The 27,549-nt window shown below is 37.1% G+C and overlaps 1 protein-coding gene across 1 annotated transcript in view; it reads left to right on the top strand.

The window, feature by feature from the left end:
• The first annotated feature begins 481 nt into the window (after positions 1 to 481).
• Positions 482 to 27,549, top strand: part of Spred (Sprouty-related protein with EVH-1 domain) — an 87,265-nt gene continuing 60,197 nt past the window's right edge. The window contains exons 1-2 of the mRNA XM_067771357.1: positions 482 to 618; positions 7,708 to 8,377. Of these exons, the coding sequence (XP_067627458.1) occupies positions 8,358 to 8,377 (20 nt within the window). The 5' untranslated portion in view covers positions 482 to 618; positions 7,708 to 8,357. The remainder of the gene's footprint in view (positions 619 to 7,707; positions 8,378 to 27,549) is intronic.

Raw genomic sequence — 27,549 nt, 5'->3', positions numbered from 1 at the left:
TAGAGGTTATGTTGCGAATAGAGTGGAAGGCAGTGGACTAGGCAGTCGAATGTCATATAATGAAGGAATGGTGTTCGGAGATTTTTCAAAGTTAAAAAAAAAAATGATAAAAGCTTTAATATAAATAAAACTATTGTTTCAATAACAACAAACACGCCATATATATTCTGTATACATAAATTTGTAAGGATTATCTCACTTTAAAATTTGAATTAAATAATCTAAAGTTTTTTTTTGAAACTGAGTCGAGAACTGTGCGTGTGAATGTGCGAATTTTCACCGATCAGCTGTTAGTTGCGCTACTTGGTAAAATTTACAATGCGTCAAATACCCGACACGCACCCATACAAAAAGTTAGTCAATCTGGTTGTAAATCGCAGGAGGTTCTTAGAGCTATTTTATGCAACCCTACACAAGTGTGCAAATTAGCAAAAAAAACATCGAAACAAAAGAAAATGAAAAATGAAGCAAATGGACAAATAGGAGCGAACAGAGCGAATGTATACACGGATCGGGCAAAAATGTTCACGAATTTTTTTTATAAAGAAATTAATAAATAATATTCAAAAGTGCTAAAAATTATGCTTTAATGCAGAAAATGATTCATGTGTATATGAGGTATAAAATTTTCCAAAAGAAAATGATGTGAAGTTTGTGAAAAATCTGCAGAAGCAAAATGAAAATTTGAAGAACCAGTTGCAAAAGTGAAAAATTATTGCTGCTGGTGTGTCTGCTATGCGCGTTTGCGTTTGTCAATATGCAGAAGTCATGGCGGAACGTTCCGCCATGGCAGAAGTGTGGCTAAAATGTGCGTGTGGGTGTGCGTGCGTGAAAATTTCAGTGCACCAACAAACGGCATACGCGTTATCCAATAGAGAAAAAATTCCAATACACTTTTGAATTTGTTGCAAGCGTCGCACCCAACAAAAAAAACCAATTCGTATTTGAATTCATATTATAGTTAATATGTAAAATCGTTTATATTTTTGCAGAAAAAAACGAATAGTACCATAAACAGTGAAATGGAAATTATAAAACCCATTTTGTTACCATTTGTGTGAAAATTACATTTGTATATAATTTCAGCTTATTCACTGGACCTATAGACAAGACGTACATAGGTATAGCCAATTGGTACATTTGAGAGTAACAATGTATTACGAGAGGATATAAAAAAGTTAACCAGTAAAAAAGAGGTGGTTTTCTTCAGCATTTTACGTATTTTTTTTTATCAAACTTAAAAATTAAATCAGACGTAAATTGGAAATTGTGTTTTTGCAGAAGTTGCGCAGAAGAGTTGTCGTATTTTTTTGTTTTATTTGACAAACGAAGGCCAGGGGCAGCAACAGCGGTGGCAGAGATCTCGCTCTTTTGTGCTCTGCGAGAAAAAAAAACCACGCGTAAAAATGAGAGTATCAAACATTCTCATATTTGTACACATAAAATTCATTATGAAAAATGAATGGGATGGTCTGAAAGCTTAAGGTGGCCATATAAATCGTTCCCGAGATGGTCGGGCTAGCAGCTTAATGGAGCTGTGTTACCGGAGCGTACCGGATCTGTATGCGGCAAAGGACCATCACATCGATAACGCTTCCCAAAGCCCACGGGGACCAACCTTATCGCTACAACAACAACAAAAACCACATAGAGACATGGTCCATCTTGATTTAACAAGGCATCTCAATTAATTGGTAATAAACACAGTGTTACAAAAAAGCCTAAGTGAAATGATCCCATTAATCAAATGATGCCGTTAACTGCAGCTTCTTCCTGGAGGAGGTCGCCGCTATTAAGAATGTGGTAGATGGGATGATTTCCGCCGCTTTAACTGTGGGGTAATTTAACATTTACACATATATTCAGCGCCTATTAAAGCTGCTTGCCTTCCTATCGCATCTAATTGAGGATGTCAAAATATTTAAGTACTTAGGGATCCTGATTGACAATAAACTGAGGTTTACAGATCATATTGATTATATTGTTGCCAAAATGGGCAAAAAAATTGGATTTTGGAAGAGATCGTGTAAACTTATTAGTAAGAAATATAAGTTGAAAGTTTATAGATCCATCATAGAACCACACTTCTTATATTGCCCCACAATATTCTTTATTGCCAATGAAACACAAGTAGACAGGTTACAAATTATGCAAAACAAAGCTATGAGATTTATATTGAAAGTGAGCTACGACACTTCCATAAAGAGTATGCTTGATGCACTAAACTGGCTGAGCGTGAAACAGTTGATATTTTACCATAGTATGAAATTTGTATTTTATATCAAGCATGGTAAATTACCAGCCTACCTAAGTGAAAAACTTGTTTATGTGAATGAAACCCATTCTTACATAATCAAGGAAAATAATAATTTTAGATTACCTCTTCTCAAAACAGAAATGGACAAGCAAAATATATTTTACAAAGGCCTGAAATGTTTTAATGAACTACCTAATCATATTAAAAATTGTAAAAACAAACACCTTCAAAAAAAGTTTATTAGAATATTGCAAAACCCTTCCAATAAGATAAAATATTTTGTATCTGTATTTCATGTTACTGATCCTTGAGCGTACACGGCAATCCAAATAGACACATAGGAACCTTATGCATCAGGTCAAATACATATATTGCTCGCAATCAAATTAGGAAAGAATTCCTGAAAATATCGTCCCAGACAAACAGTTGGAGTGTTCATGTGAATCACGTATATTCCTACAACAATGATATATTATAGTTAATTATGTTTACATAAAAGCTGGTACAGGGAGGATTGGAAACACGTCCTTTCCAACCGTCCGATAAGAGTGGCTTATTCTCGCTTCCCAAGGCAGTCGGTTCTATGTACCGGAGCGACTGGGGATTTTTCCCGACCAAGGACTGTCATTTCAGTGTGACCCCATCTAATTTGTTTCGTCCCTCCCACAAATTGTCATCCTCCCAGCAGCTCCTTGCAGCAGGACTGCTCCATATTTTCTTACTCCGGGAAGGCATCGAATCCAATCCGGGTCCGTCTCCTGACCCCGGTCCTGAGAAATGGTTTTGTTGCATCTGCCGGAAAAGAATCTTTTTACGACGGTCATACTCTGTTCAGTGTGTCTCGTGCAAGGGATGGTTGCATCGGACAGGTTGTTCTGGGCTTGATCCCAAAACCCGACGTCCACGTAACTTTTATAAATCTTTTGTGGCTCCTTGTTGTTCACGCCCAAGGGCGCCCCGTTGTCTAGGTCTATGCGCCCCCCCACTACCTTCCAGCAGCCCCGCTGCTCAGCAAGCCACAACAAGTACCCGCTGCTGCTCGCGCCCCACGGCGCCAACAACTCAAACAGCTGCTACCACTCATAACTACAAACTTCGTAGTAGAGTCGGAAGCAATGCTGAGCAACAGCCCCTGCCCCAGTCTTCTCCCCCCTCTTTTCCGGCATCAATCGTGTAGGTCAGGGAAACAGACTCTTAGTCCCTACCTCCGTTTGCACCGTTTGCCAGCACAGAATATATATGTTTGCGACATCCGCCCAATGCAGCTCCTGCTTGGGTGGTGCCACTTTCCTAGATGTTCTGGTCTCCGCGACGGCAACCCCCCGACGGGTTTCATCGCGCCATGTTGCCAGGTCGCAAACCCAAATCATCCGGGTACCCCAATGCTTGCCCAAGGACTGTAATGGACTAACTGGGAAAATTACGGAGATAGTCGATTTCATGAAGCGGCACAACATCCGCTTTGCTGCGATTCAAGAGACTAAACTCACAGCAAGATCTGCATTGCAGACCTGCTCTGGGTATAGAAGGCCATGGTATATGGATATCAGATTTTTGGTGGCTCTAGCAGGCTTTTCCGAAGGGAATGTAGCCCCAGACTGCGATTCTGCTGGCCAGATAAGGACATATCCTGACCACAATATGCTCAGCTGTCTTGCCTTTGCTGGCACAAGGTTATCTCGATCGAGAGGAATTTTCTTGTAAGTAGAAAATATCCGAATGTTCAGTCTATGGCCTGAAGGTTTAATGTGGCCATATAAATCGTTCCCGAGATGGTCGGGCTAGCAGCTTAATGGAGCTGTGTTACCGGAGCGTGCCGGATCTGTATGCGGCAAAGGACTATCACATCGATAACACTCCCCAAAGCCTTCGGGGACCAACCTTATCACTACAACAAAAACAACAAAAAAAAACATAGAGACATGGTCCATCTTGATTTAACAAGGCATATCAATTAATTGGTAATAAACACAGTGTTACAAAAAAGCCTAAGTGAAATGATCCCATTTTTCTTGTTGATTTTGAAATCTAAGGATGACTACATACAAAGATTTACCCCGGACACCTACACAATTGTCAGCTAGGGGTAAAAAACCGGTTTTCGTACCTTTGGCTCATTACGAGCGTATTACTTTGTTGTGTATAAAATGATTCTCAGTTCCTTTACGGTGTATGTATGGTCCGCACTGGTCCTTGAGTGCGTTGAAAAGCTAAATCAACTAGGAGCACACAACGAACTACTGTAGGCCTCGGTTCCTGGCCACAGGGGAGTTGAGGGTAACGAGCATGCGGACAGCCTGGCCAGAGAGGCAGCAACGGCACGACCTATTGGTCCCGAGCCGTTCCTGCCAGTAGGCCCGTAGGAAATTAGGTGGCAACTATTAGTAGAAGAAAGGGAAAAGAGGGAAGAACACTGGCGCATTATGTCAGGCCTAACACAATCTAAGTTACTGTTAGTGGGTTACAGCACAACTCGATATAGGGCATTAATAGGCCTCTCGAAAGATAACCTAAGAATCCTTACGTCTTCAGAACATTCTCACATCAAATCCCTCAAGCCAGCTGAACTGCTGGTTTCATCAGAGATGTTTTGAAGTAGCTGAGGGCACAATAGACCAATGGTCGCATTACGATCCTCAATTAATTATCTATCTATATGTGTTAACTAGGAAAATATAACGCAGGTTAGGTTAACGCAACTGTGAAAATTTTTCCGATAAACCAATTTTTTCACAACTTTTGGGGTTTCTCAACTTTGCTGATGAAACAGCAAGTTTCCTCGGTATCCCCTTGGGGGACCCATTTAATTTAATTTGCCTCCCCTTAGAGGATATTAATGAAAAATTGTGAGTGATCTGACCTATTGGATGATGCAGGGCACTACATCAACAACAACAATAGCTCAATGTCTGCAAGAAAGATACGTATTTTGTCTCCTCTCCTGTCGATTTTTTGAAGCGGCACAACATTCATATTGCTGCGATCCAAATTGCTAAACTCACGGCAAGTCTGCTTTGGAGACCTGTTCTGGGTACAACGTCCGTAGGAAAGATCGCGAGAGCGGAAATGGAGGCGGAGTCGCATTTATCACCCACTCAGTACAATATAATCTATTAGAAGTTGTTATTGTTGTTGTTGTTGTAGCGATAAGGTTGCTCCCCGAAGGCTTTGGGGAGGGTTATCGATGTGATGGTCCTTTGCCGGATACAGGTCCGGTACGCTCCATTAAGCTGCTAGCCCGACCATATCGGGAACGATTTATATGGCCACATTAAACCTTCAGGCTATCCTTGCCTCCCCACCCCCAAGTTTCATGAGGAGCTTGGGGTCGCCAGAGCCTCGTCTGTTTGTGAAACGGGATTCGCCCCTCGAAGGTGAGGTTGACAATTGGGTTTGAGAAGTTATATATTGCGCTGGAAACCTGTAAAGATTGCGCTGCACAACCCCTTGAATCTGGTATTTTAGTCGCCTCTTACGACAGGCATACCTACCGCGGGTATATTCTAACCCCCTAACCCTCTGGGGGTATCTATTAGCAGTCGACTGCTGTTGTAAATTATTAATCTTGGGTTTTTATAGGGTTTTTAGTTTTCTAGAACAAATTTCTGGTTGTTGTTGTCGTTGTACAGATAAGGTTTCTCCCCGAAGGCTTTGGGGAGTGTTATCGATGTGATGGTCCTTTGCCGGATACAGATCCCGTACGCTCCGGTAACACAGCACCATTAAGGTGCTAGCCCGACCATCTCGGGAATGATTTATATGGCCACATTAAACCTTCAGGCCATAGACTGAACATTCGGATATTTTCTACTTGCAAGAAAATTCCTCTCGATCGAGATAACCTTGGGCCAGCAAAGGCAAGAAAGCTGAGCATATTGTGGTCAGGATATGTCCTTATCTGGTTAGCTGACTGACGGCCCACCTGTCCAGAATCAGGAAGCAAATGGTCAGCAGAATCGCAAAGTCTGGGGCTACATTCCGTTCGGAAAAGCCTGCTAGAGCCACCAAAAATCTGATATCCATATACCCTGGCCTCCCAATTCGCCGTGCAGAAGAATGTCAAGTCAAAAGAAAACTTTCATTGATTTCGATTACCTGCATCAAGGCGAATCCATACTAGCTGGTGGCAAAGCGAATTCAACCAATTCGCCGTCCAGAAGAATGTCAAGTCAAAAGAAAATTTTCACTGATTTCGATTAACTGACATTGGAGTACAAGGCGTTGTATGGAAAATTATCAAGAAGAAGCAATCAGCTGTTGGGATAACAACACTTGGTACTGAATTCGCCTTGACAGACATATTGGAGTACAAGGCGTTGTATGGAAAATTATCAAGAAGAAGCAACAACACCTGGTACTGAATTCGCCTTAGCTCATAGTAAGAATAATGAAGAAGTATTATTGCTTTTGTCTTGCTCTGCTATTTTACTCCCATTATTTTTGCGCGTTTCAAAGAAAGCATCACAACTAGACACTTTTGTTATTGCTCTGACTCTTTCATTGTTGTTATATTTACTGTGCGTTGGCTTTTAAAGTTGCTGAAGCAACATTTTATTGCTGTATCTACAATTTACTTATTTGCTGCCTGTTCTCGTTTGGTTGTTGCTAGTGTTGCCTGTCTCGTTTAAATCTGTATGGTATTGGAGTCGGCGGCATAAAACGACTTGATTGCTTGTTTGCCTCTTCGTATTCTGTTTATTATAACTTGTAGCAGAATTTATAATGACATTATTGTTGTTAGTGCTTTCCTTTTTTTGGCTGCCACTTTTGGTCATAACCACTTCTGCATCGCCCACAAGTTTCAAGGCGCCGTCTATTACAACACCACTAACAACTGTATGCTGCAAGGCAGCACTTTTCAAAACGAAGTGTTGCTGTGTTGAGGTGTCAAGTGGCACCGCTAGTAAAATGCTTAGAGATCTACAAAGTGCTTGCTAGTTGCTACAGTTGAAGGGCCAATTAATGGTGACTTATAACCATAAAACCATAACCAAATAAAACAGCTGATCGAACCCACCTTATGGAAATCAATGTAATCGATTAATGGTGCCATACCATAACGCCAACGCCATAACCATACCATAGCCAACCAATTGGTTTTTGGTTTCTCGCCATATCCATAACCTAAAAATATTTGAGTTGGTGAATTTAATAACTTTTTGTAGATTTTATTCATTGTTTTGGATACGTTATGACTAAGAGGGTTATTTTTTGTGGAATATGTTTGTAATTTTGTGCGTTTTCTTAATTTTTATGAAATTTTCACGATTTTTAGGTTAAGGCACCATTAATCGATCACATTGGAGATGGTTATGGATATGGGTATGGTTACGATTATGGCGTTATGGTAAAGGAAGTTTAATTTGCCCTTAATGTGTATATATTAATAAACATTATCTAATGATAAATAACAAATAACACAAACAATTTTTTTATGCTAAATTTTGTAGGCTAAAATGTGAATTTCATAGGCGAAAGAAAAATTGCCACCCAATAAACTGAATTTTAAAGGAAAAAAATTTAAGTGTAGCAAGTTTAAAAAAAAAAATTAAAAATAATTGCTCGAGAACGTTGATAGCACCGGCGTTCAATTCATCCAATCACTAACAAACAGACAAGTTTAACGTTTTCAACTTGTGCGTGCCAAAAAAACATAAAACCCAAAAAAAAAAAAAAAACAATAATCAAGTTCATAATTTTGATAAAAGAAAATAGTAAACCTTTGGCGTATCGACACAACATTTAATTATCAAAATCCAATTCTGTCATATCCACAAATAAGTATCAAACAATCATCAAGTAACAGTACTTCGTTCATCTACGTCGGTCGGTCACTGGATCCATCGATCGGCCGATCGTTGGTCGATCACTGTTTCGTTCGCTAATTACTTCGATTCGATATTCCATCAATGTTCAACAAGATATTCGAGGATTAAGTCGATATTCTAGCCAATGCAGTGAAGGCGTTCGGTCGGTCCAGTCGGTTGGGTCCAGTCGGTCGGAAGTTTGTGCAGCTCTGAATGTCTTTATGCTCTAATCATGGTGAAATTGACCACCAACACAATACGCTATCATATTAGATTCTTTCTGATTACAAATCATGACAGAAGGACATGAAAGGTGAGTACTTAACTGGTTTGATTTTACCACACTTTTTATACGGTGCGTTTTAATTTCAACATATTTTTTAAATTTTATTTTGCCTGTGTCAAAATGAGTCGCTCAATCTGTTACTAAGCGCGAAACTCGAGAACGGTTGGACAGATTTTTTTTATTTTTTTTTTTAGAATATTCGTTGAGGTACGAGAATGGTTCTTATGGAGAGAAAAATTCTTCCGGAAAGTGGACCATCTATTGGAAAAGATTCTATTCACTGTTCGAGATGCCAGAAATTTTGTATATAGGCAGCCCTTTGCCTAGATTAGTATTTACGATACTTTTATTTCCGGAAAATGTACTAGGGACCGACTGGGAGTGTGACTGGAACTGAGACTGGGAATAACGGATGGAGAAGAATAAGAAGACCTATGTAGATAGAAGAGAAAAGAGGGAAGGAGAAAGAGACTGAGAAGAAGATAGAGTTAGACGAAGATATAGAGATAGGGATAGGTGGAGCGGAAAACAAATGAGGGAAAAGACGGACAGCCGAAATATTAGCAGAGAAAGACAATAAATACAAATACAAATACAAATAGAAGGAGAAGGGCAGAGGGAGGAGTCGAAAAGGGGGAGAGAGGGGGAAGGAGAGGAATAGAGTTAAAAACTTCTTAAAAGTTATGTAGAAACACCAAAGTTGAGGCAGAACAAGGTCTGCCGGGTCTGCTAGTATAATATATTGTAACAAATTTTGAGAAATTCCACTTATTCCAAACCTTCTGCTAACGTTCGAATCGCTAAATTGTCGAATAAATCACTCCAATATTTAGTATTGCAAACTGGTCTTTATTAAGATTACTTTGAGAGTAATACTTCACAATTTTATTTCATAACCAATATACGCTGCTTTTATACTCTCTGTTGGCTTGTATTGCCGCATATTTCTCGAAATGTCTAGACGTTTCTCCTTCTAGAATCTCTTGCTTGGTTACCAGCTATATGCGTGTGTATTTGTAGTTTATAGCCTCTCGCATAGCCATATGCGTGTGTATATGTGAGTACTACTTCGGCTGATGATTACATGAGTTTATGAGTATCTTTCCGTTGTATTGTATGTATGTGTGTATATGATTATTGATTTGTTTACGTACTTACGACTGGCTGCTTAGTATTGGCTTAGTGATGGTAGTATCGCTTAGTGATGCTAATATTCGTCACACTATGTACAAATGTTTAGAAATGGGAAAAGGATAAATATCTAAGAAATATGGTAAAAATAGTTTAATACCCAAAAGAATGGTATAAGTTATGTTTTAGAAAATATGGCAAACAAGACATACAAATTCAATGACAAATGTAACCTATATGCACTACATTGGTTGGATTCAAGTTTAGTTATCCATTGCGGTATCGGCTGAATTAGTCTTAATCTGTAATCCAGCGTTTTCCAAAAATCTTAACAAATGATGCACACCTGTGCAAAAATATAAATTTACACAGCAAACATTCGAAGACAAAGAAGAATCGGAAAACTTAGTTAAATCGGAGCGATTATAGACATTATCGGCCTAATTCTAAATATTGCCTCGGAATTTTGTTCTCGCGGATTTTTTTATTCTCGCGGAAAAATTCCCCCAATTCTTTTCTCCTAGGGAGAACAATAATTGAGGAATAGGAATTTCGAATTTTCGAAGTCAGCTGTTTTGTCAATTGAAATTTCGTTACGCATTTCTTATTTTGTTTAAAAAATTTAAAAGTTTAATTATTGTTGCGAATTTGTTTGAAATTAAGGAATAAACTATAAACAATGCACGGTATTGCATTTCATGTGGTGTTCACTGAAATGAGTAATGAATTGGTGCCACAGCAACATCAACAGAGCAGCATAAGAAGAAGAAGACGACGGAATAACACAAATCGGCCGGAGTTGCCTGCTTCTATTCAGCAAAACAATTTTCTGGCGGCCAAGTCGAGTTGAATTCGTTTTTCGTCATATGCCAAAATCTATTTAAGCCTTCTTAAAATATCCTTGCGCAATTTCTGGATGGCTGCATCAAATATACCAAGAGCTCTTCTGTTGCTTATGATATACTTTTCGACTTAAAATAAAGAATATTGTGTTAGAATGTACAAATTTTAGCACCAATTTGTACAAATAAGTGTTCTTTCTTAAAAGAACCAATTTCCTTTAACTATTTTGAAGTATTCGCTTTAATTTAACAAGTGAAAAACTCCTAAGAAATCTCCCTCTCACTCACATTCATAATACCTACTTTTCTGCCCTTTATTCTGTATTGCGAACTAAAGCTCAGACGAACGATTCGCCTCCAAACGATTTCGTCTAGCTATGGTATGCTCTATCATTTTCTTTCGGCCTTTACGTTTCTTACTTTATGCGAAACAAAAAGGCGAAAACAATTGTCAAATGATACCTTGCCATCGTTTAACATAGTGCAAATACACTAGCGATACGTCTCTGAGGCGAAACGAACATTCGTTTCGCAATATACAATGAGGCCCTAAAAAGTGTGTGTTACCACTATTCTACACTTTCAATTTTGGTATGCTTTATACACTATGACCTAAAAGGTTTGAGTCTGCAATATCTTCCCATACACTACTACTATGAGTAGTTCTCCATGAGCATTTTTTTAGTTGCAAATGTAGATGTATATATATATGTATGAAAAAAAAAAAATACGGCTATTATTATATGACAAATATTTGGCCTGTTTATTAGGCATTTTGAATGCATATACGAAAATTGTTGGAAAAATGCGGCAGACCTTTTTGTTATTTCCGCATCATAGCTCAATTTGCGTGTATATATTGTAACGAATTTAGGGAAACACCGCTTATTTTACACCCTCTGCTAACGTTCGAATCGCTAAATTGTTGAATAAATAACTCCAATACTCAATAATGCAAAATGGTCTTTATTACTTTGAGGGTACTTCACAATAACACTTATACTTCACAACCAATAGCGTGCTTAAATAAAACTGAGTACTGACTACTCACCTTGTGCTGCTTTTATACTCTCTGTTGCCTTGTCCACCCATTTCTCCTAAGGTCTAGTAACTTCGCGAATTTCATGCTTGGTTACCAGCCATATATGTACATGTATTTGTAGTTTATAGTGTTGATTAATGTGTTTATGTAGTTTGCTTTAATGTTGTTGTGCCTTTATTTAATAACCTTAGGGATGTGAGATCAATTAAATAAAAATAAATAAATGTAAGGCGCGATAACCTCCGAAGAGATCTAAGGCCGAGCTTCTCTTCCAATTTGCGTCGTGCTCCTCTTGATTTCCCCTACGAATTGGCCAGACGGGACCTACATGTTTTATGCCGACTCCGAACGGCATCTGCAAGGCAGATGAGTTTTCACTGAGAGCATTTCATGGCAGAAATACACCCGGAGCGCTTGCCAAACACTGCAAAGGGGCGACCCCGCTTAGAAAAATTTTCTTCTAATTTAAAAACCTTATTTCTAAAATTTTGATGTTGCTTTGCCCAGGTTGCGAACACAGGGCATAGGGTGTGGTAGGCGGAGCACGCTACCATCACACCACGGTGGCCGCATGTGAGATCAATTAGTGATGCTAATATTCGTCACAATATTTTGTAATACATACAAATTATTGCTCGAGGACTATTCCGTATTTCCTCTCGGGGTATTTTCAAAGCCAATTTGTGATCATTTCCTGTTGGGGACTATTTTAGGATTCTCCAGAGGTCATAGAGAGATCACTTTGGGGAGATTTTGGGATGGGTTTGAAGACTATTTTGGGGCTCTTTCGGGGTTATTTTGGGATCAATTTCTGATCATTGCATTATGATCTTGGAGACCATTTCAGGGTACTTCCCGGGTAATTTTCCCCATAATTTCTTGGTGGGTTTGAATACTATTTCGGGGTCAATTCGGGATCAATTTGAGGCAATTTCGTGAAGATCTAAGGGACTATTTCACGGTACTAGGATCATTGATCCACCACATAATACAGCTCCTTCTTTGCCCAACGGCTTTAAAATTTTACATACTAATAATTTTTTCCAACTTGCAGCATTTAAACCGTCTTTGATCACAAAATATATGAGGTTGCAATTATGTTGTCTATTACAAAACACTGTTGGTTTTCTGATGCCCTGAAGTGCCTACTTCCGTTATTATTAATTGGTAGGTCAGAACTATTTCTAGAAAGACTTGGGGATTGGCGGAACTGAAGTTGTTTGAAATTGTTTCAAAATATTCAATTTCAAATAAAAATAGATACAAGAATTAAGGCCGAACTTTTCTTTCAATTTGCGCCGTACTTCTTTTAATTTTTCCTACAAATTGGCGAGACGGGACCTACATGTTTTATGCATCTGTAAGGCAGATGGGTCTTCAATTAGAAGCTTTTTATGGCAAAAATACACTCTGAGTGTTCGCCAAGTCACTGCCCAGGGGCGACCTCGCTTTGGAAACACTTTTCTTTTAATTGAAAAACAAGTTTCAAGTTCGATGTTGCTTTACCCGGAAGTTGAACCCAGCATCTTCACTGTGGTAGGCATAGTACGCTACCACCATACCACGGTGGCCGCCATAAAAATCATAAATAGTGCCGAACATGTCTGGTATTTAAACGCCCTTAGTATGTAATACTGAAAAATCCCAAAAATATTCCGTAATATCCCAGAAAGATCAATTTTTTTTAGTCTACGGCTGTAAGACCTGCACATAATCTTCAACACTTTGCAGCCCCGCGCTTGGTTCCAAGCCTTTCCTGCTTGGTCGATCAGCTGTAGCTCTCGCCTTCTAGCTGCTCTCTTTATAGCGTAGACACTCCATGAGTCGGGAAGTATGCATATGCTTTAACTGCATTCCAGCTACAGGTTGCTTTTCCCATATTGAGCCGTCTGAATAGATTGTAATACCCCTATCACTGTCTAGGTCATCCTGCCATTACTTCCTTGAAGGATGTGTTATATTCTGCACTAGGAATTATGGAACTAAGCAAATTTTGGATTCGTTGCGCCGGAACTGAGATATCTACATTATATTAATTGTTCGCTTACTTTGCATGAATTATGAATTTTATTAAGGCAGCGGAACTCTGCGCAGTGTTGAGTTATTGAGTTGATACCGAGCCGACGTCTGCAATTCGGTAATCGAAAGTTTCTCCTAGTCAATGCTTTCACTCAATTCATAACAAGTATTGTATGCATTCTGAATTAATGAAAGTAAGTTTTTCACCTTCTAATAAATAAGTTAGGTTAGGTTGAGGTGGCTGCTCGAGGGCACACTTAGGCCAATGATATTAGGCCGGTTGTGATACCACGAAAATACACCATTACCTTTCCTCTTCGAACCATTTTGAGGACCTGATAAAAGCTACCAGGTCCTTGATGTCATACTCCACAACCTGGCTCAGATTATCTAGAAATGGAGCACCCAGAAAACGCTGCCGTGCTCCGCTTAGTGCCGGGCAGTTGCAGATGAGGTGAACCACCGTTTACTCCTCCTCATCCTCTTTACAACTCCTGCAGCATCGACGATAAAGCGCTCCTAACCTTTCTGCATGCTTACCTATAAGGCAATGACCAGTTAGTACCCCTACAACTGCTGAAATTGTATATCTACTGAGGTTGTACACGTGACGGGATCTTTCAGGATCCCATTTTGGCCAGGTTTCCTTCGATATTTGACACCCCGGTGTTTGTAGCCATCTTTCGTCGGCTTGACGGTGACCCCAGGGTCATACCTAAGCGTTCTTGGGCTGGAAGAATCTGCCTGGTTGTACCCAGCCTAGCGAGTTCATCTGCAATGCAGTTTGCTCGATGTCCCTCGGGACCCATGTGAGGTGTACATGGTTCGGTGGGGCTATCTCTTTAACAGATCGGCGGCAGTTTAGTGCTAGTTCAGAATTGAACGAGTAGGAGTCAAGAGATTTTATGGCAGCCTTTGCCGACATTGTATGTCCCTATCCTAGCTGCGGCTTCCATGATGGCTGAAACTCCTGCCTGGAATACACTGCAGTGGTAGGGTAGTCTGAGGGAGAGCTGGAGTTCAAGGTCCCTTGAGTGTACTCCTCCTCCAACTCCACCTTGTAATATATAAGGCACTACACTTTTCCACCTAGAACTAAAAAGTAGAAAATAAAAAGAAAAGAAAAAAACGTTAAGCACTTCCTTTATAAAAATGGACAAAAATCAGCGAAAAATTTTGGCATAGAAATTGTGAAAAAATTGTGACGAATATTAGCACCACTAAGCTGTTAGTAAATAATTACACAACAAAAACATGAAGCAGCCACTCTTATGTACATGTACAAATTAAAGCTACCAACACTTATGTAGAAGGCTATCTCACACAAACAGATGTGGTCATCAGCCGAAGTAGTTACTCACGCATACACACGCATATGGCTATAAACTACAAATATGCATTACTCATACAACTAATTACCAAGCAGGAGATACAAGATTTCTAGAAGGTGAAACGTCTAAACCTTTGGAGAAATATGCGAACGAAGCAACGGAGAGTATAAAAGCAGCGCAATTTGTACAATCAGTAATCAGTTTGATTCAAACACGCTATCAGTTGCGAAGTGAAGTATAATTGTACTACTCCCAAAGTAGTGTTAGCAGAAGGTTTCAAATAAGCGGAATTTCCCAAAATTCGTTACAACATTTATGAGAGATAAAAATATAAAGGTAGAGAGCAATTAATTGACTACCTATATATTGTTAAGTTTACTCTTTTACTGCCAACTTTCTAACCCAAGTAATGTGCGCTCCACTTTTATATTTTTATCTCTTATAAATATTTTTACAATTTCCGTGTCAAAATCTTAAAATCAAAGTTCAGGAAGAATATGTATGTCTTTGTATAAGGACACATTTTTCGCTGATTTTTGTCCATTTACATAAAGGAAGTCAATGCGAATTGAGTACCAGGGGCCCTATTCAGTAACTATGAGTTTTAAAATTTACACTTTTTCTACATATAATTTGTATGAAAGAAAAAATGCACATTTCAAAATGCATAGTTACTGAATAGGGCCCCAGGTGTTGTTATCCCAACAGCTGATTGCTAATTCTTGTTTATTTTCTATACAGCGCCTTGTACGTTAATATGTCAGTTAATCGAAATCGATTAAAATTTTTGGAAACCTCTCAATTTGCTACTGTTTTTTTTTTTTAATTTTATTCAGGGCCCGAATTACGTTTTACGATCAGTGACTGAAAACCATTTTTACTCAAACGTTCACAATGCAACTATCAAATTATCATATATATTATTTCTAATTGCTGTTTTTATGTACGCGTCCCTTTTTGCTCTTATTTGGAATCCAAATCTATAAATAAAGTTTTGGTTGTAAAGATGGAGATTCGGGCTATTGACGAGCTTTGGGCAATTTTGGTCGTAGTGCTTTTGTTTAGCTATATTTTATTAAAATAATTTGTTAACAATAAACGATTGTGAGCACACAAAGAAATCTATTTGTACTATGGCACTATTGTGAATATTTGCACTGCATTACCGGCAGTTGCTATTATACACTAGATGGCAGCGCAAGCTGTACGTTTTATTTGATTGATAGAACAGCTGATTTCTGTTGATATTTGATTAGAGACTTTTATATTGGTAGCGCAAGATGCGCACGGGTCCGGTTCGTTTCTAAAAATTATAATAAGTTATCGATATAACAAGTACTATTTGTCGCTAGTTCACATATACGAATATAATATGATCGGTTCCAACCGAATTTGGGTTTCCTTACTCGTTTATACATATGTCTTACACCCACGCAGTTTTTCGTTAACAATATTTTTTAACTATCATTCAAAGTTGGGTGTTTGATGGAATTTCTATTGTTGTAGTACACCTTTATACAAGTAGACAATACAAATATTGTTGTTCTTGTTAATCTAACCCGACGCACACTTGACAATAACATTTCGCTACATTCAAACTCACGTGAATACTCCAACACGGAGGTGTTCATTCATGTTTAGCGTAAAAGTGTATACGAATAAGCTGCTTGTGTGTTGTATGTATATAAGCATAGATTTGTACTACATGCACGATTAGTAAATCGGTAAATTCGTGCAGAAATTGACAAATCGTCTGAGCAATGTTTTAGAGGGATTGTCGTCGGTTGATTGGTCGCTTTTCCGCTTCTGATATCAACAAACTACAACTCGTTTAAGTTGTTTTTGAGAGAATATGAGCAGTTTTCCAAGCGCATGCCTACATGCAATAAGAAAGTATATGAAGAAAAAAATATTTAAAGTCAGAAAGCAGAAGTTTTATTTGAGTATCTTCTGGCATACTCTCCAGCAATTCTCTGTCATCATATTTTCTGAAACTTCTCGCACAGCAAAAAAAGAAAGTACGAAAACGCTTTGTGAACAAATAGTTGCAAGCTTCAATTAAATCGATTACCAGTGTTCAACAGTTTCGATTTCATGTCTTTTTAAACGGTTTTATTTAGCCGTGGTGTGATGGTAGCGTGCTCCGCCTACCACACAGAAAACCCTGGGTCCCACGTCCGGGCAAAGCAATATCAAAATTTAAGAAACACTTTTTTCAATTAGAAGACAATTTTTGGAAGCGGGGCCACCCCTCGGCAGTTTTTGGCAAGCACTCCGAGTGTATTTCTGCCATGAAAAGCTCTCAGTGAAAACTCATCTGCCTTGCACATGCCGTTCGGAGTCGGCATAAAACAAGTAGGTCCCGTCCCACCAATTTGTAGGAAAAATTTAAAGGAGCACGACGCAAATTGGAAGAGAAGCTCGGCCTTAAATCTATTCGGAGGTTAATTAAAATGTTTTGGAGTTGGAGGAGGGACAAGCATACGTGGCGCACAGTCGAGTAAAGTCTTTGGAAGGATTATGTATTGAGGACTTAGATTGTAACAAATTGTCAGGAAAGAGTGTTTGCAATAATGAGTTACTAAATGAGCTAAATAGAATGAGAAATAATAGGCAATTAAATAAAGACTAAAAACTTGAAAATAAAATAATTTGAAACAAAATTTTTAAGTTAAACGGTTTTATTGAAAACAATAGTTACATGCAGTAATAATAATACTAGAAGCTGGAAGATAATTAGTTAGATCCTAGGTACTAGTCATCACAGTTCTCATCAATTTAGGGGGTTGTTCAGACAAATAAAAGTGTTGGCCGCGTAAAATTTCTGGTGCCCCCCATATATTCAGAAACCAAAAATTCAGAAATACATTTTTTCAGAAAACATTAGTCAGAACCGCTTTTTCAGAAAGACAAAATTCAGAAGTCAAATCTCAGAAGTCTAATTGCAGAAGTCAAAATTCAGGAGTCAAAATTCAGAAAGTAATCAGACAGCAAAAAAACATTAAATTTTACGCAAAATGAAATTTGACTTCCGAATTTTGACTTCTGAAATTTGATTTCTGAATTTTTGTTTCTGAGTTTTGACTTCTGAATTTTGGCTTTCTGAAAAAGGGTTCTGACTAATGTTTTCTGAAAAAATGTGTTTCTGAATTTTTGTTTTCTGTATTTTTTATACTCAGTTGAGCAGAGCTCACAGAGTATATTAAGTTTGATTGGATAACGGTTGGTTGTACATGTATAAAGGAATCGAGATAGATATAGACTTCCATATATCAAAATAATCAGGATCGAAAAAAAATTTGATTGAGCCATGTCCGTCCGTCCGTCCGTTAACACGATAACTTGAGTAAATTTTGAGGTATCTTGATGAAATTTGGTATGTAGGTTCCTGAGCACTCATCTCAGATCGCTATTTAAAATGAACGATATCGGACTATAACCACGCCCACTTTTTCGATGTCGAAAATTTGGAAAATCCGAAAAAGTGCAATAATTCATTACCAAAGAGAGATAAAACGATTAAACTTGGTAGGTGAGTTGAATTTATGACGCAGAATAGAAAATTAGTAAAATTTTGGACAATGGGCGTGGCACCGCCCACTTTTAAAAGAAAGTAATTTAAAACTTTTGCAAGCTGTAATTTAGCAGTCGTTGAAGATATCGTGATACAATTTTGCAGGAACGTTACTCCTATTACTATATGTACGCTTAATAAAAATTAGCAAAATCGGAGAAGGACCACGCCCACTTTAAAAAAAAAAGAAATTTTTTTTAAGTAAAATTTTAACAAAAAATTTAATATCTTTACAGTATATAAGTAAATTATGTCAACATTCAACTCCAGTAATGATATGGTGCAACAAAATACAAAAATAAAAGAAAATTTCAAAATGGGCGTGACTCCGCCCTTTTTCATTTAATTTGTCTAGGATACTTTTAACGCCATAAGTCGAACAAAAATTAACCAATCCTTTTGAAATTTGGTAGGGGCATAGATTTTATGACGTTAACTGTATTCCGTGAAAATGAGCGAAATCGGTTGATGCCACGCCCAGTTTTTATACACGGTCGTCCGTCTGTCCTTCCGCATGGCCGTTAACACGATAACTTGAGCAAAAATCGACATATCTTTACTGAACTTAGTTTACGTACTTATCTGAACTCACTATCTTGGTATGAAAAATGAACGAAATCCGACTATGAGCACGCCCACTTTTTCGATATCGAAAATTACGAAAAATGAAAAAAATGCCATAATTCTATACCAAATACGGAAAAAGGGATGAAACATGGTAAGCTAATTGGATTGGTTTATTGACGCGAAATATAACTTCAGAAACAACTTTGTAAAATGGTTGTGACACCTACCATATTAAGTAGAAGAAAATGAAAAAGTTCTGCAGGGCGAAATAAAAAACCCTTGAAATCTTGGCAGGAATACTGTTCGTGGTATTATATATAAATAATTAGCGGTATCCAACAGATGATGTTCTGGGTCACCCTGGTCCACATTTTGGTCGATATTTGGAAAACGCCTTCACATATACAACTACCACCACTCCCTTTTAAAACTCTCATTAATACCTTTAATTTGATACCCATATCGTACAAACGCATTCTAGAGTCACCCCTGGTCCACCTTTATGACGATATCTCGCAACGGCGACCAACTATACAACTACCACCACTCCCTTTTAAAACCCTCATTAATACCTTTAATTTGATACCCATATCGTACAAACAAATTCTAGGGTCACACCTGGTCCACCTTTATTGCGATACCTCGAAAAGGCGTCCACCTATAGAACTAAGGCCCACTCCCTTTTAAAATACTCATTAACACCTATGGCGATATCTCGAAAAGGCGAACACCTATAGAACGATGGCCCACTCCTTTTTAAAAATACTCACTAACACCTTTCATTTGATACCCATATCGTACAAACAAAGTCTAGAGTCACCCCTGGTCCACCTTTATTGCGATACCTCGAAAAGGCGTCCACCTATAGAACTAAGGCCCACTCCCTTTTAAAATACTCATTAACACCTTTCGTTTGATACCCATATTGCACAAACGCATTCTAGAGTCACCCCTGGTCCACCTTTATGGCGATATCTCGCAACGGCGACCACCTATACAACTACCACCACTCCCTTTTAAAACCCTCATTAATACCTTTAATTTGATACCCATATCGTACAAACAAATTCTAGAGTCAACCCTGATCCACCTTTATGGCTATATCCCTAAATGGCGTCCACCTATAGAACTATGGCCCACTCCCTCATAAAATACTCTTTAATGCCTTTCATTTGATACACATGTCATACAAAGACATTCCAGGGTTTCCATCGGTTCATTTTCCTACATGGTTATTTTCCCTTATGTTGTCACCATAGCTCTCAACTGAGTATGTAATGTTCGGTTACACCCGAACTTAACCTTCCTTACTTGTTTTTCTTTATTGACAACATAGTTTAAAATTATTACAAGATTTCTCAAAAAAAGCGAAGTTTTTGCGAGAGAAACAGCTTATTTCTATTTTACTCTATTTGTTATCAATTGTTATGAGAGGTTACAATGAAAGACAACAATAAAGAAATAATAATAATTAAAATTTAATTAAAACTAAAATTTAGCTTAATAATTTAATAATATATGAGTATAATTAAAAATATAGTGTAGAACGTACTTTGCATCTAGATATTAAAAGTCAAAATTTTTAAGAAGTAGCCGTTTGACCTCGAATTTAAAGCAATGCACATTTCTTGCATTTTTAACTTCAACTAGAAGTTTGTTGAAAAGTTTACCACCATAAGGTCTTAGTGATTTTGCACATCTTTCCGTTCGAAAGATACGTGGTTTCATATTTATTCTAACTCTAAGTGTATATTCTGGGGTTGATTCTTCTGGAATGTCTAAATTATGCTTTATTAAGTTATTTTTAATTTTATAAAATAATATTAAAGTTTGAAGGATGGAGTTCTTGCGTACATCAAGCCTGTCTTGTTATAGCAGTTCACTTGCTATCCTTAACGGCAGATTTAAAATGTCTTTTATTATTTTATTTTGAATTCTTTGTATTTCATTTGTTAGCTGTTCGGAACAAGTGTTCCAAATTGAATTTAAATAATTAATATATGACATGACCAAGGCGTTGTACAGAAGCCACTTGTGTTTTTGTGGAATAAGTTTTAGTGGTATTAATTTCATTTTCAATTTATTTATATGTTTTCGCCAGTTTATATTGGCATCAAACCAAATTCCGAGGTACTTTAAATTGTCGACTCTCGAAATACAGCTGCCCTCCAGATATATTCCCTTCAAATCATTCAAAACGGGTATATTTTTATAATTGTTGAATATTATAAAGTGTTTTAGATAGGGGGGAACCAAAATTTCTATTGATAGTCATATATAATCAACTGAACCTTAATCAGGTAATGCTACGTCTCAAATTTTTAGAAATTTCACGCGCCCAACACTTTTATTTAATTGTGTGATCAACGCCTTAGATATATGAGGACTGTGATGACTAGTACCTAGGACCTAACTAATTATTTTCTAGCTTTTAGTATTATTATTACTGCATGTAAGTATTGTTTTCAATAAAACCGTTTAAGTTAACATTTTTTTTTACTATTTTATATCTTTAATATAGTCCTAAGAAATCAAGCTTGTAAAGTCAACAAATCACGTTTTTTATTCTTGAAGAACAAAAGTTCGGTCAAATGGGTCGCACTATTTTAAAGAAAAACCTACGCTCACGCCGCCCACTAATTTGTACTTAAGACTGCCGTGCCACAAAAATCTCTGTCATAACAACATCCACTATTATTATAACGTTGGCAGAAATCTGTTATTTTAACAATTTTCATTGGGACTCTTAGGGTGAATTTAATAATTGTTAGTTAACAAAACAGAGCTAGGCGAAAATCCTGGGATCAAGGACTGAAAGAAACAACATAAAAATCTAGAGAAAAAGTTTTTTTCAATTATGAGCAGGGTCTTGCCGCGCAAGTATTGTATATATTGTGGCGAATTTTAGCATCACTAAGTTAGTAAATAAAGGCGCGCAACAATAAAAACATGAAGCAGCCACTCGTATATACATAAACACATCAATCATCATTTACACACATATATGGAAGGCAACGAAGAGATATTTCACGCACACACTTGTGGTCATCAGTCGGAGTAGTTGCTCACACATACACACGCTCAATTACCAAGCAGGAGATACAGCAGTTCTAGAAGGCGAAACGTCTAGACTTTGGTAGAGGTATGCGAGTGAAGCAACGGAGAGTATGAAAGCAGCGCAGTAGTAGTCAGTAGTCAGTAATCAGTTTTGATTTAAACACGCTATTGGTTGTGAAGTATACGACTCTTGAAGTAATCTGTACAATACTAAATAGTGGAGTGATTTATTCAACAGTTTAGATTTTCGAACGCTAGCAGAAGGTTTCAAATAAGCGGAATTCCCAAAATTCCTTACAATATTATACCCAACTGTACTTGTACTTAGGGTATTATAACTTTTATTGGATAACGGTTGCTTGTACAGGTATAAAGGAATCGAGATAGATACAGACTTCCATAGATCTAAATCATCAGTATCGAAAAAATAATTTGGTTAAGCCATGTCCGTCCGTCCGTCCATCTGTCCGTTCGTTAACACGATAAATTGAGCAACTATTGAGATATCTTCACCAAACGGGCTTATCTGGACCCAGAATAGCTTGGCATTAAAAATGAGCGAAATCGGACGATAACCACGCCCACTTTCTATATCGAAAATTTAGAAAAATGGAAAAAATGAAATTCAAAAACGAATACCGCTTGGTTAATGAAATTTGATAGTTGGTTTGGTTTTATGACGCATAACATGAATTCCAAAAAAATTTGGAATATGGGCGTGGCACCATCCACATTTAGAAGAAGAGAATTTGGAAGTTAAAGATATTACATTGAATTTTTTTTTAAATCAAAAGCCGTTAAAGATATTACATTGAAATTTGGCAGAGACACTATACTTGCCAAATTATATAAACTGAGTGAAGATAATCAAACTCGGTTAAAGACCACACCCACTTTTCCTAACAGTCTAACCTTAACAAAACTCTATGCAAAAACTCTATGGTATTTAACTACATTTGACTGATATTCCACCTCAGTAGTGGTATGGTTGAGCTAAGAACAAAACATAAACAAATTTTGAAAATGGGTGTGATCCGCAACTTTTTTGTTACACTTTCCAAAATACTTTCAATGCCATAAGTCGAACAAAAATCTCCGAATCCAAACGAAATTTGGCATAAACATTAGACTGGGTCGATTTATTAACCGATGTCGCGCCATCGATTTTTCGATAGGATTTGTGCTCAGTTCCACTACGCTCAAAAAAATTTCACTACGCATACCCAAAAAAATAATTTTTGAGCATGCGAAAAAAATAGCGAAAGGGTAAATTTTTCAACCAAAACACTCCCCAAAACCCAAAAAATATTTTTTTTTTCAAAAAACTGTTATCGCCAACGTTTTTAGCGGAAATTTTTGGGTTGGACAGTGTATACATGAAAATTTTACAATGAAATGAAAATTTGTTTAGTAGGTCATGAAAAAAAACCTTAAAAATCAAAGTCGAAAAAAAGTAAAAACAAGTAAACGTATCTAAAGCGCCAAATACACGACACGAACATTTCCGCGAACATTCCGCAATCTTGTTCGCAGCTTTGGCCATACACCATACGAACTTTTGGCCGATCATTAGTTCTCTTTCAGACAGCGATGAATACGGACAACAATTGTGCTGCAGCAATATTGCTCGCTGTGGCAATTAAGCGTAAAAAAAAAGAGAGAAGATCGCAAAAAAAGAATTTGGTGCAAAGAATGGTTTAAAAAACGAGCAGTTCTTGGACAAAGTGAGCCGGTATTGCGCCCGCAAACTACTTATTTTTTTTATAACTGTATCCTTTGTGGCATCAGGATCTACTTCTTTTAATTTTTCGATTAAAGTCGCATAATCATTATTCTTTATAATTCTATTACGGTAATCTTTGCTTTTTACTTGCCACAATGATGGCAAAGATTTATACATTTCAATAAATACACTCAGACATTTTTTATTGTCCATTTTACTTTTCCGCGCACGTCTGTTCCGTTCAGAAATTATTACGATTATGAGCTATTTCGCCATACACGCACGAACAGTTCGCGCAAATGTTTGCCAAAAATTAAATATTTACACCACCATACACGACAGAAAAGGTCGCAGAAACATGACATAACGGGGATGTTCGCGGAAATGTTCGTGTCGTGTATTTGGCGCTTAAGTTCGGGTGTAACCGAACATTATATATTCAGCGTGAGCTTCAATTGTACATTTGATTTCAGATAAATTACTTTTCTACATAACACGTTGCACCGACCGTTTAAAGAAAAATGTCTCCCCATTTCCTCTTACAATAAAACTTGATAAGTGAAACATCTTTGATTCAAAACTATATTTTGCTAAGTTATAGCTTATTATTCTAGTGTACGACCCTTTTAAACTTGTTTTATATCTAAGTTGCCGTGGTCTTTAACCGATCCCGTCCATTTTTACTAGAAACATTTTCTGCTATAAGGAAAATATGTGTATACAATTTCAATACGATCCGTTAATTTTTCTTCCAGTAATGGCTCCCGAAACAGAAAATTGCTTAGTCATAAAAGGGGCGGTGCCACACCCATTTTCAAGAATTTTAGTGTTTTCCAATTTAATGTTATAATTCGATTTAGAAAGTAAAATTATATTGACACAAAGCTCTTTTTCGCTAAGATATAACTTATTATTTTCGTCTACGACCCTTTTAAAAATCTTTTATATAAAAGTGGGCGTAGTTTTTAACCGATCTCGTCCATTTTTCATAGAAATATTTCCTGCTAGAGGGAAAATTTGTGTACCCAATTTTATTACGATCCGTTAATTTTTCTTCGAGTTATGGCTCCCGAAACATAGAAAATTGCTTAGTCATAAAAGGGGCGGTGCCGCGCCCATTTTTTAAATTTGAAATTTTCCTATTTATTGTTATAAATCCACTTGGAAAATGAAATATCATTGCTATAAAGCTCTTATTTGCAAAGATATAGCTTATTTTAAATGTCCACGACACTTCTAAAAATCTTTTATATAAAAGTGGGCGTGGCCCCTAACCGATTTCGTTAATTTTTCTTCAAAGCATTCCTTATAGTAAAGGCAACCTCTGCCGAATTTTGTTACGATAGGTTTAACGATTTTGGATTTATGATTAATAATAATTGTAAAATTGATTTTATCAGAAGTGGGCGGTGCCATGCCCATTTAAAAATTTTTTTCCAAATTTTTATCAAGAGTCTCACTATCAGCCCACATGTCAAATTTCAACATTCTAGGTGTATTATTTACTAAATTATCAGGTTTTTTGTGTTTTACAAAATTTTATATATATACAGCCCAATTCTAAACGAAAATTCCGTGCGAGTTTTCTCCCTTCTCCCATTCCTCGTATTCTAAATAAAAATTCCTTGTGAGTTTTTTCACTTCTCCCTTTCCTCCTATTCTGAACAATGTTCGAAAAAGCGGAAACCGGTTATGGGAGAAAAGTAGGTATTATGAATGTGAGGGAGAGGGAGATTTCTCTGCCATTTCATAGGAGTTTTTTCACTTGTTAAATTAAAGGGAATGCATCAAAATAGTTAAAGGAAATTGGTTATTTTAAGAAAGAACACTTATTTGTACAAATTTGTGCTAAAAGATGTATTTATATTCTACCACAATATTCTCACTGTTAATACAACAACAACTACAACCACAATATTCTTTATTTTAAGTCGAAAAGTATATCATAAGCAACGGTAGAGCTCTTGGTATACAAATTTGATGCAGCCATCCTGAAATTGCGCAAGGATTTTTTAATAAGGCTTAAATAGATTTTGGCATATGATGAAGGACGAATTCAATTCAACTTGGCCGCCAGAAAATTGCTTTGCTGAAAGCAGGCAACTCCGGCAGATTTGTGTTATGCGGCCGTCTTCTTCTTATGTTCCGCTGTTGATGTTGCTGTGGCACCAATTCATTACTCATTTCAGTGAATACCACATGAAATGCAATACTGTGCATTGTTTATAGTTTATTCCTTAATTTCAAACAAATTCGCAACAATAATTAAACTTTTAAATTTTTTAAACAAAATAAGAAATGCGTAACGAAATTTCAATTGACAAAACAGCTGACTTCGAAAATTCGAAATTCCTATTCCTCAATTATTGTTCTCCCTAGGAGAACAGAATTGGAGGAATTTTTCCGCGGGAATAAAAAAATCCGCGAGACCAAAATTCCGCGAGAATATTTAGAATTGGTCTGATAAAAAGTGGGCGTGATTATCATCCGTTTTCGCTCATTTTCAATACCAATCTATTCTAGCTCCAAATAAGCTAATGTACCAAATTTGGTGAAAATATCTCAATACATACTCAAGTTATCGCGCTAACGGACGGACGGACGGACATGGCTCAATCAAATTTTTATTCGATACTGATGATATCTATCTCGATTCCTTTATACCTGTACAACCAACCGTTATCCAATCAAAGTTAATATACTCTGTGTGCAAAGCACGCTGAGTATAAAAAAGAAAATTTCGCAGGCTCGAAAATGGATGTTTTTTTTCTGATCCCAAATCCTATCGAAAAATCGATGGCGCGATATCGGTTAACTATCGTCCATACAAATCGACCCAGGTTAATATACATATTTTTCATAGCTGCAACTGTTTGCTCTGAAAATGAGCGAAATCGCCTGAAAGCATACATATATGTAATCGTCCTATATTGCTAATAGAAAATGCTCGCAATGTGTTTTGAATTCGAAATCAAAACAAGGCAGCCTATAAAATATTTGTGATTGTAGCAGCATATGTGTGACAAGAAAAATTTTAAATTTAGGTACATTCGATTATTGAATACAAAAACAAAAACGTTTAAACAGCAATATATCGGCACTCTGATGTTTGGGAATGTACCTAGCCTTTTGTAGCAATATAGGAGTATTACATATATGCCCGAAAGCCACTAGTACTTCAGCATTTCAATTACACAGCTGGGTATGTAATGTTCGGTTTCACCCGAACTTAGACTTTCTTACTTGGTTTTTTTTTATATTTGATGTTTTTTTTCAAAAAACTGTTATCGACAACGTTTTAAGCGGACATTTTTGGGTTGGATTTGGTATACATGAAAATTTTACAATCAAATGAAAATGTTTTTGGTAGGTCATGAAAAAAACCTTAAAAATCAAAGTCGAAGACAAGTAAAAAAAAAATGAAATTTCGCAGGCTCGAAAATTATTTCTTTGGGTATGCGTAGTGGAACTTTTTTTCCTGAGCCCAAATCCTATCGAAAAATCGATGGCGCGATATCGGTTAATAAATCGACCCACCCTAATGTACATACATACAAAAATGCTACTCCTGAGACGCCACACCTTTGTTCTTCTGTTAAGCGCCAAATACACGACACGAACATTTCCGCGAACATTCCCGTTATGTCATGTTTCTGCGACCTTTTCTGTCGTGTATGGTGGTGTAAATATTTAATTTTTGGCAAACATTTGCGCGAACTGTTCGTGCGTGTATGGCGAAATAGCTCATAATCGTAATAATTTCTGAACGGAACAGACGTGCGCGGAAAAGTAAAATGGACAATAAAAAATTTCTGAGTGAATTTATTGAAATGTATAAATCTTTGCCATCATTGTGGCAAGTAAAAAGCAAAGATTATTGTAATAGAATTAAAAAGAATAATGATTATGCGAC

Source organism: Eurosta solidaginis, chromosome 3, assembly GCF_040869045.1.
Source record: "Eurosta solidaginis isolate ZX-2024a chromosome 3, ASM4086904v1, whole genome shotgun sequence".
Classification (NCBI taxonomy): Eukaryota; Metazoa; Arthropoda; class Insecta; order Diptera; family Tephritidae; genus Eurosta; species Eurosta solidaginis.
This window is presented reverse-complemented; position numbering and strand designations above follow the sequence as displayed.